Raw genomic sequence first — 10,832 nt, 5'->3', positions numbered from 1 at the left:
GTGCTCCAGCCCTCTAATCATCTTCGTGGCCTCCTCTGAACCCTCTCCAACAGTTCCACATCTTTCGTGTACTGTGGGCCCCAGACCTGCACACAGTACTCCAGATGGGGCCTCACCAGGGCAGAGTAGAGAGGGACAATCACCTCCCTGTCCCTGCTGGCCACCCCTCTTCTGATGGAGCCCAGGATCCCATTGGCCTTGGGAGCTGCAAGAGCACACTGCTGGCTCATGTAAAGTTTCTCATCTACCAGAACCCCCAGGTCCTTCTCAGCAGGGCTACTCTCAAGGAGCTCTTCTCCCAGTCTGTATCTGTGTCTGGCTCCTTGCTGTCCTCCTTCTTAGTTTGATCTGCTCTTGGTAGCCATATACTCTGCTCCATTACACAGTAGCTCGAGGTTTCTTGGGTCTCCCATCTATTTGTACATACCAAAAAGTTTCAAAGTTACTCAAGCAGGCACTAAGCAGGCACAACAGAGTTACCAGCAGAGGTACATGGGGATCTTTCAGCCTTTGTTCAAGGTATCAAAAAGTTTGTTAAAAACAGAAGTGCCTAGTTTTAGTGTAATAACCTGTTATTTAACTTATCCAGGTGGATTCTAAATATTTCGCTCCTTAAGGGATCTGACTGCTATTCCCATATCCAAAAATATTATCCTATATGAGTATGGAAGAAGCTACTCCCTTCCACAGCAGTGTCCAGCTGAAAATTCACTCTGCAGGGAGTGCATGACAGGGAACCTGACAGTGCTGCTGCTCAGTGATGGGGGTTCTCACTGTGTAGAAGGGACTTGCAGCATCGAGTTGAGCACAGTTTCCCTTCAAAAGAAAAGCTGTGTGATTGGATTATGTAGGGTTGTTTTTTTTTTTCCTGCCAAGTATTCTATGGTAGCAAAATACTAAATCACAGTCAAAGCAACGTGGTATTAAAGCAAATGTACTATTAATTTCTAATGTAATATCTTACTGGTTTTACCTGCCATTCCTTTAACAAAGTATTGCTCTTCAAGAGCTCTTTACATTTTTCTAATGTGTTTCTATGTTCTCCTCACATACTGGACATTATGAAACTTGTTTCACAATTCATTTAAACCTTGGCAATGATTAACTTGAAGTGCTACTGTTACAAGTCAGTATCACTGTGTCAGCTACCAGATGCCATTGACAGAGTGGAGAGGCTATTCATTTTGGTTCAGGATGAGTTAATGAGAACTGCTTGTTTTAAATACTTTGATGATGAGTGAACCCCCAGTTCACTGTGGCACCCCCCCAGTGCAGTGGTTTAGCAATGACAAAGAGGAACACCTGCATGTGAATGGTATGTTAGAGTACTAAGCAAACATAGTGGTGTTCTTACCTTCATACTGCAGAGAGGTTTGTGCTTCAGGATTTTTAGTCAGTAGGAGTAGTTTATTTCATCACTTCTGTAACTAACAAAATTAGCTCCAGCTAGCACATACATCTACCATGCATATTCTAAGGGGGTATCTCCAAACCTTTTCCACATCACCAACTCTCAGCTCAAGGTATACGAGGAAAAACTACATCAAGAGGACAAGGCACAGGAGTGCCTTAGTGCTAGAATGAATTGCTGTCTTTTAAAAGAACAAACCCTGTGTGAGTGGATCAATATTTACTGCAGAGCCCAAAGAAAACCAACTTTCTATTAGGAATTTTGGCATTGTCTCAAAAGCACTTTATCTGTAGCTGCTCGCAAACACTTCAAACTGTCAAACAAGGTGAGAGACACAAAACCAAGCTTTGTGCCTTCCGTTTCTGGAATTAAACAAAAGGGGAAAAAAAACCCAAAACAAAACCACAACAAATCACACCTTTACAAATTAAGGTTTGTAGGAGTTTAACTGTACAAGCAGGTATCCGTGTCCCAATCCACTGCACCATGCAAGCTGAGCGTGAGTCAAGAACTGTTAACAACTTCACAGAGTTCCAGTGAGAAGATGAAAAATTTCAAGATGCACTACATGCCTTAACTTAAGAAGAAAAGCTACCTAGAGAATAAATAGAAGTACAAGCAATAGCACAAGTGCAGTGAAACAGGCTGAGGAGGCACTGTGTATTTTGTGTGAGCACGCAGAAAGGGAAAGGATGGGAAAGTTATTTCTGCAAGGGATGTTGATGAACGCAGCAAGGACGAATAGAAATTAGACCTCTAAGAGAGCAGACCTGTTATATGCACCATAACACAGTCTTGGCCTTTTTTTAGTAGGGGGAGATGGCTCTCATTCTCTGTTATCACCAGAAAAGATGGGACCTGTTGCAATTAATATTCCTTTAGTGTTTCCTAACCACAGGACCTAGGTCTCATGATGTCCCCATACCACACAATACTGACAAGATGAGGCAGAAGTGGAAGGGAGAGAGCACATGTAGAAGTTGAAGGTAACAGATAATATACTATACTTTCTAGTTCCCTTCTATTTTTCATGTTTTGTTAAAAAGCAAGCTCCGTTGTGCCTAGTTAGTGTGGGCTTGTTGCTGCATTTGCACGGAATCAGAAAGAAGTAGTTTGCAAACAACCTCTGGAGGTCATTTAGTGCAGCCTCTTACACTCAGGTGAAACTAGATGATCTTTGAGGTCCTTCTCAAACAAAACCATTCTATGATTCCCTTAATCATGCTCATAGCCCTTAATGGGACTCTCTGCAATATCTCCCTGTCTCTTGAATTGGGGAGCCTAGGACTGGACACAATACTCCAGATGAGGCCTCACCAGGGTAAAGTAGAGGGACAGGAGAATCCTCCTTGACCAGCTGGTTGCACTCTTAATACACCCCAAGATACCATTGACCTTCTTGGCTACAAGGGCACATTTCTCCCTCATGGCAACTTCTTGTCCACCAGGACTCCGAGGTCCTTCTCCATGGAGCTGCTTTCTAACAGATCAACCTCTAGCCTGTACTGCTACATGGGGCTGTTCCTGCCCAGGTGAGATTGTCCTTGTTGAAATTCATTAGGTTCCTCACCGCCCAACTCTCCATCCTGTCTAAGTCTCGATGAATGGCAGCACAGCCCTCTGGTGTGTCAGCCAGTCCTCCCAGTTTTGTATCATCAGAAAACTTGCCGAGGGTACAGTCTGTCCCCTCATTCAGGTTGTTGATTAAGATGTTGAAAAATACTGGACCCAGAACTGACCCCTGAGGAACACCACTTGTTACAGGCTTTCAACTAGGCTCTATGCCACTGATCACAACCCTCTGGACTCCTCCTTTCATCCAGTTCTCAATCAGGAGTGGGCCCACACTTTTCCTTAGTCTTCCTTTTACTACCTATATACTTGAAAAAGCCCTTCTTGTAATCTATGACATCTCTTGCCAGGTTTAATTTGAAGAGGGCCTTGGCTTCCTTGTTGCAACCCTACATACTGTCACGTCAAACAGGTAAAGAAATTTGTTAGGAAATAAATCTCCTTGTGTTCCAGCTTGTCCTTGGATATGATAGGAGCTGGGGGTAGCCAGGAGTCTGAGTGAGTGCCAATTCCACATTTGAAGTCCGGTCATGTCCAACACTGAGCTATCACACTTTCACATCTCTTCACGTGTTCTGTTTGGATTCTTGGGGGCAGGAGTGCTCAACTTAGTAATATATTCACCCTCCAAATTAATTTTTGTTAACCAGAGGAATGCTTTCCAAAGGTCAACATTTTTAAATTGTCAGTTGCTGTGTTCCTGTCTTCCCGAAGGGAAGGTCCAGAGCTCCATGGGTTCAGGGAATGCTACAAAGTGAAAGCTTTTATTTTTAAGCAAAACACTCATCTAACTTTATAATTCCAGCACTGTGCTTTTTAGACACAGATCTGTAGGTCTTAGTCTTTTTCTACTTAGGGTGCCTTTTTAATCTCTTACCCTTAGAAGGTGGATTGTTACTCCCAGCATGTATCACAACACTACTTATCTCATGCTATTTGAAGAGAAATCAACAGTAAATCAACATAAGTGAGTTACTTTTCCCAGTCCCAGGTTCTCATTGTCCAAAAACTTTTGATAGGCTCACAAATCCCAGCTCTCACATTACAGGGTGTCCCTGTAATGGGGGACAACCCCCAACCCTGTGTGAACTTGCTCCACAGAGCTGCACTTATTTTTCACCAGATTGCTTTCTGTGTTTATGACAGAGTAAACAGAAGAGTTGGAAGATGAAGTGCTGTCTCTGTTCATTCAGAAGTTGTTTGGTCCAAAACTTCTCTTTCTTTGGCTTTTAGCTATTTCAGAAAACAAATAAACAAAACCAACAAAAACACCCAAACAAAAGACCCGACAAACAACCCACACAACCCCCCAAAAAAAACCCAAACATGTTGAAGTAAAAGCCTGCAGCCCTAATTTCTGCCTACTGCCTACTCAACCCTCCATGCATGCAGTATGATACTGTATAACACAGTTTTCATCTCTATTGTATGTGAGTTTATTTCAATGGTCTTTTCAATGCACCAGATTGATGGTACTTTAAGAAATATCAACTATTTAAAATTGTCTTCTCTATGCTTATCTATGATCCCATACCTTCTACTTTGCAAGCTGTCCAGTCCTTGTTTTGAAGAGGCAATTTTGGGGTTTGTGTATGTTTTGAAATTACATCTACTATTCTAATTTATCGTTGTATCTAGTTTCTTAGTACCATGAATTTTGGTAGCAATCTGTACAGTGACAAAATGAGCTTTAACATTAGAAGTCCCTCTAAAAAAATCCTTGCTCCTGTAGGTAAGACCACTAACGTATTGGAAATCCAGTATCACTGTGAAAAACAGCATTCCAGTTGCCTTCTTGAGCTTGGAAAGGACATGGAGAGGATGAAGAGACACGTTCCCAACACAGAAAACTTTTTCATTCAGCTGGCATTCTTGTCACTGTTACTTGTTAGAGCCTGGTTTGAATGATGCTGGAACTGGAAGCCCCTACCAGAGAGCAAAATGTTACCATACCACCCTCCATCTTCTTTTCTTGCTGTTCTACCACCTCCCCATCTGCCACTGCACTGCCACCTCTGGTGGTCAGAATAACTGTCCCCATAATCTTATCTGAAGGCCTCTGTCTACTCCGTGGGACAGACTGGAGTATTAGGTAGGCATCTTCCATCCCACTGATGTATGGGACCCACAAAGACACCCAAGTCCTGTTCCGAAAGGCATACGTACTGACTGACATGTTTATTCTAGTACTTAGCTGGGAGTGCAGAACAGCAGACAAGAAAAAGGTCCTTGGCTTCCAAGTCCACTTTCTTTAGTTTTGAAGCTGAGACCCTATAAACTCTTCTGGTAAGGCTGTTTAAGGTAACCAAGGCCATCACTGGTGCCACACTATCAATGAGTAATTTGATACATTGCCCATCCACTGGCTCATTGAATCTACTTCACTTTGGGTCAGAGGCTACGTGCTCACCCAAACCTTAATCACAGGGTCTTCATCTGTCCCCTGCAACCCATGGCTGCTGTGTAGGTGGACAGTTTTCTGGGGACCTGGAATTCTCTCCTGGTAGCCCCACAGCACACAGTGTGGGCTCGCTCCTCCGCTTGCCCGAAAGGCGACCTGCAAAACTCCTGCTTGGGCCGTCCGGATGCTGCCATCCCTCGAGAGACCGGAGGCTCCGGTCTTCTTTGGAAGACAATTCCTGCCTGCTGGAATCTGAGGAGCAGCTGCCTGGCGGTCCTGGTACTGCAGGGGTATCCGTAAGGCCAAGTCTGAGACAGCGAGTAAGCGTTTTTCTGTGCCCAGCAGCAGCAACCCAGCGGGACCCAGGGCGGCGCTCACTTTCAGACGCCAGCACACCCTTCCCGAGCTGTTTTCCCCATGGCACCAGCTCGGCTGACGACAGACACTTCTCCCTGCCCGCCAACGCCCCGCCGCTCCTCTCCCCCTGCGCCGGAGAGTAAAACTTCCCATCGACCTGCCTCTGCTCCGGGCTGGAAGTTGCGTGTATGTAAATCAGAGCCAGTCATAGCACCCCGCTCCCCTCCTCCTCCTCCTCACCCCCGGGACTCTGCCTCTCCCTCCGGAGCTGCAGCGCCCTCAGTCAGCCCGCCCGGGAGGAGGCGGGGGCGGGAAGTGGCTGGGGGCGGGAAGTGGCTCGGTGCGGCCACCACCCCCCGCTGCGTGAGGAAATGGCTTTCACGTGAGGGAGGCGGCAGCGCTGGGCTCTCCCTGCCCGTTGCCCTGGGAGGAGGCGCTGGCGGGTGTCGGGGCTGCCTGCGCCATGCCGACCAGCTTCACGGTGGTGCCGGTGGAGGCGCAGGGCGAGGAGCGGGCGCCGGCAGAGCGGGATGAGCAGCGGCAGGAAGAGGAAGAAGGCGGCGAGAGGGACCGGGGCTCCGGTGAGAGAGGGGGGAGCAGGGAGGTGTCGGGGGCAGCGCCGGAGAACTACGCCGGCGCTTTGTGTCCGGGGAGCGGGGCTGGCTGGTTGGCCGCCGGAGGGCCCCGGTAGCCCGCGGAGGGACCGCGTCGCCCCCTCGCCGCGGGCGGTGCTGGGGCTACCTGTCCAGGTGGAGAGGCGCGTCTCGGGAGAGAGGGAAAGTCTGGCCCCTGGGGTGCCCGAGAGCTTGTTTCTTTGTTCCCCTAAAGCCGTCGCCGCTGGCTGAGAAGGAGGAAGTGCTCCCGGGCGGCTCCGGCCGGGGGAGCTGAGCAGCGCGGGAGCGGGCGCGGCGCCGCCCGGGGCGGCGTGGGGTGCTCGGCCCGTCTCCTGCTTGTGAGGAGCGGCGGGGGTAACCGGTGCCGCTGGCGGCTCCGCAGGCGGGCGTGAGAGCTCGGCTGAAAAGCCCGGTCCCGCTGTAGGCTCGCTAGAGAGGGGTGGGAGGGAAGAGTCAGGCTGCAGAGAGGAGCGTAGCCTTACCTGGCTTACCAGGTGCTCGTCTCGCCCTGTCCTTTTGCAGCAGAGACTCTGTCTTGAATTACGCAGGTGTTTGCTGCCTGATGGCGTGGTGGTAGGAGCCTTCCTCGTGCTAGGCTGTGCCCCTGAAGCCGCCTGAGCGAGCAGGATCAAGCTTGAGGTGGAGCTCGGGCATTGAGAGTGAGGGTCTGCTCAGGGCAGCCCCTCCTGCAGCCAGGCACTCGTCTGGCTCCCGTGGCAAGGTGAAGCAGTGTAACTCCTTCCCCTGGCCCAGAAGCCCGTAATGCTTCCTCTTTTGGAGTGTGTTGCAGTGGGAATACCAAGTATGGTGCTTGAGTAATTGCTAGCCCGATGAGAGTGAGTTGGCCCTTGCACGTTATTTTGGACACTGGGTCATAATAAACACTCATTCTTAGTGTTTTAAGATCACAGATGGAAAGATGGGGTTTTTTTTCTAAAAGGTGTACTTGTGGTTTGTCTTTTTTTGTGATACAGGTGACAGATAAGGCTAATGCTGTATGATGGGTGATGTGAATGTAAAGAGATGAAAACAGATATTTGACAAACTTAAATATATTTACATTGTTTTAATTTATTTTTGCAAAAAGTTTCTTTAGGAAGATGACCAGTACAACACCAACCTGACAAAGTCGGGTTTTCTCCCACAGCTTTCTTGCCTCAAACCCCTCCTTACTCATAAAAGGCATATACTACATGGGGTTGGATTTCCTTGGTATATTCCAGTGATGAGGAAGTGCTCTAATAACTGGTGCTTTTTTTCCCCAAACTAAAAGGAATAGAAAAAACAAAATAGTATACGTGGTGGCAACAGTTTGTTTCTTCTACTGGTTGGATGACAGCGGTAAAACATTCTTCTGTTTGGGCAGTTTTCCACATGGTAGAGGAGCTAGTCAGAAAGGAATGCAGTGTAGTGTTTAGTCATATGGCATCTCAAAATACTGAACTTAGGTACAGGTATAGGACTGAACCATTGTTAGACCATGTGTACCTACGAGGCATCTGGAAGGCTTGGAATATTTGGAAAACTTGGGAGGATGAGGAACTGGCACTCTGGTGACTTATCACAGCCTTAAATGTTAGAATTTTTCTTTTTTAAGTAGTTACATTTGCAAAATATGTTTAAGTTATCTACTGTTCATCCAGATGCTTCTTGAACTCAGCCAAGGTGTGTGCTGTGACCACTTCCCTGGGGAACCTGTTCCAGTGCTAGAACAACCTCTCAGTGAACAACCTCTTCCGAATATCCAACCTAAAACCTCCCCTTTTGCAGCTTCATACTGTTCCCTCAGGTTCTATCACTGGTCACCAAAGAAAGATCAGTGTCTGCCCCTTTGCTCCTCCTCGTCAGGAAGGCATAGACCATGATGAGGTCTCCCCTCAGCCTCCTCTTCTCCAGGCTGAACAAATCAAGGGATTTCAGCCTCTCCTTGTAATGCTTCCCCTCCAGACCCTTCACCACCCTCATTGCCCTCCTCTGGACACTCTCCAGTAGTTTTGTGTCCCACCTGTACTGTGGTGTCCAAAACTGCACACAGTGCTCAAGGTGAGGCCGCACCAGTGCAGTGCAGAGTGGGACAGTCCCCTCCCTGGACCAGCTGGCAGTGTTGTACTTGATGCACCCTTGGATACAGTTGGCCTTCCTGCTGATGCATGCTTCGCTTGCTGTCTACCAGGACCCCCAAATCCCTCTCAGCATGGCTGGCCTCCAGCGTCTCATCCCCCACTCTGTATGTGTAGCCAGGGTTGCCCCTTCCCACATAGAGAATCCAGCCCTTGTCTTGTTAAACTCCACGTGGTTGGTGATAGCCCAGCTTTCTAACCTTTCCAGGCAAGCCTTCCGCACCCTCAGTGGACTCAACAGCTCTTCCCAATTTGGTGTCATCTGCAAATTTATATATCACATCTAGTCCTGAGTCCAGGTCATTTATGAAAGTGTTAAAAAGAACTGGGCCTAAAATGGAGCCCTGGGGAACCCCACTAGTGACTGGCTGCCAGCCAGATGTGATCCCATTTACCATCACCCTCTGGGCCTGACCTGTCAGCTAGTTGCACACCCAACACATTATGGCTTTGTCTAGTTGTATGCTCAACATTGTGTCCAGCAAAGTACTGTGAGACACAGTATCAAAGGCCTTATTACTGAAATCCAAATAATTAACATCAACTGGTTTTCTTTGGTCGACCAGTTGGGTGACCTTTTCATAAAAGGAAATCAAGTTGTACAGACAGGACTTTCCTTTCCTGAGTCCATGCTGGCTGTGACCAACGACTGCATTGTCCTTTAGGTGTTTTTCAATAACTCCAAGTGTGATTTTCTCCGTAATTTTACCAGGCACTGAGGTGAGACTGACAGGCCTGTAATTACCAGACTCATCTTCCTTACCCTTCTTGAAAACTGGCACAATATTTGCCAGCTTCCAGTCAGTTGGGACCTCTCCAGATTCCCAAGACCATTGAAAAATAATTGAGAGATCTCACAATGACATCAGCCAGCTCCCTGAGTACCCTGGGGTGAATCCCATTGGGGCCAATGGATTTATGTGGATCCAGGTGGAGCAACAAATTGCTCACAAGTTCAGGGTTCGCTAGGAGTTTATCAATACCACAGCTAACTCTGGGCATCTGGAGTCCCAGAGTCCATCAACTGTGTTGAAGATAGGCAAAGAAGGCATTAAAGATCTCTGCTTTGTCTATGTCCCTGTTAGTAAGGTGACCATTCTTATTGACTAATGTTGTCTCTGGTCCTCCTCTTGTTGTTAATATATTTGAAAAACCCCTTTTTACTGTTTGCCACAGTATTGGCCAGCCTCAACTCTCACTGAGCTTTGGCTGTAAGAATTTTCTCCCTACAAAGGCAAACAGTGTCCCTCCCTGTACATTACCTGACCTTGCTGCTATTGGTCATACACTTTCCTTTTCTACCTAAGCCCTAGAAGTTCCTTGTTCAGCCGAGCTGGCCTCCTGCCCTGTCTGCTTGACTTCCAAATTTTTGGAGTTGCCTGTTCCTGTGCTTTTAGGAGGTGGCACCTAAAAAGCGATCAACATTGATGGCCCTCGATGCCTTCAAAAGTAGTTTCCCAACTAGTTCCCCGAGTAGCCCAAAATCTTCTCTCCCATTATCTAGTGTTGACCTTTTGGAGGCAGTTTTCCTCTTCTCACCAAAGATTTTAGATTCTACTACTTTGTAGTCACTACAGCCAAGACGGACACCTACCTCCACTTCCCCCACAAGACCTTCTCTGCTCATGAGCAAGGGATCTAGGAGGGTGCCATTCCTTGTTGGCTCCCTTAATACCTGAACAAGGAAGTTTTCCTGTCCCTTAATCCTGACTGAGAGGCTCTCAACCATGTCACTGCCAACTGACAGCTCTCTACAGTCCAGCATCTCCATTGCATACAGCAGCTGCCTCCCTCCTTCTGCCCTGCCTGTCTCTTCTGAAGAGCCTGTAACCATCCATCGCTGCACACCAGTCACAGGTCTCTTCCCACCAGGACTCTCTTAAGCCAATCATGTCATACCTCTGGGACTTCAAGGTATTCTTGCTTGTTCCTCATGCTGTGTGCATTTGTGTAAGAGCATTTCAGATGTGCTTCAACGTACACAGCACCTCTGATTGCAGTGTACCATCCCATATGTGGACGTACTTCAGCTGGACTTATGGTCCCACCCCCAACTCTGACATGCTGCCCCTTGGCTAATTTCTAGCTAGCCTGGTTTTACCTCCTTCACATCTAGTTTAAAGCTGTCTCCACAACGTCTGCCAACTCCTGGGCTAGGATCCTTTTCCGCCTTTGGGACAGGTGGGCCCCATCTGCCACCAGCAATCCGGGTGTCGAATAAATCCTCCCATGATCAGAAAACCGTGAATTCCACTGACAGCACCAGCCTCTTAGCCACGTGTTGATCAGGTGTGTTTTTCTGTTCCTCTCTGTTTTTCCCTGCTTCTGAAGGGATGGAGGAAAGCACCACCTGTTCT

The 10,832-nt window shown here is 47.8% G+C and overlaps 1 protein-coding gene across 2 annotated transcripts in view; it reads left to right on the top strand.

Annotated features, from left to right (window-relative positions):
• Positions 1 to 6,204: 6,204 nt before the first annotated feature.
• Positions 6,205 to 10,832, top strand: part of SLC12A7 (solute carrier family 12 member 7) — a gene marked incomplete at its 5' end in the record, with an annotated part of 61,190 nt that continues 56,562 nt past the window's right edge. For both annotated transcript variants that reach the window (XM_084280350.1, XM_084280351.1), the window contains one exon: positions 6,205 to 6,322. In XM_084280350.1, the coding sequence (XP_084136476.1) occupies positions 6,205 to 6,322 (118 nt within the window). The remainder of the gene's footprint in view (positions 6,323 to 10,832) is intronic.

Source organism: Gallinula chloropus (genome assembly GCF_964237585.1).
Source record: "Gallinula chloropus genome assembly, chromosome: 2".
In the NCBI taxonomy this organism is placed as follows: domain Eukaryota; kingdom Metazoa; phylum Chordata; class Aves; order Gruiformes; family Rallidae; genus Gallinula; species Gallinula chloropus.
Note: the sequence above shows the minus strand (reverse complement) of the source record. Positions and strands in the feature narration are given on the sequence as shown.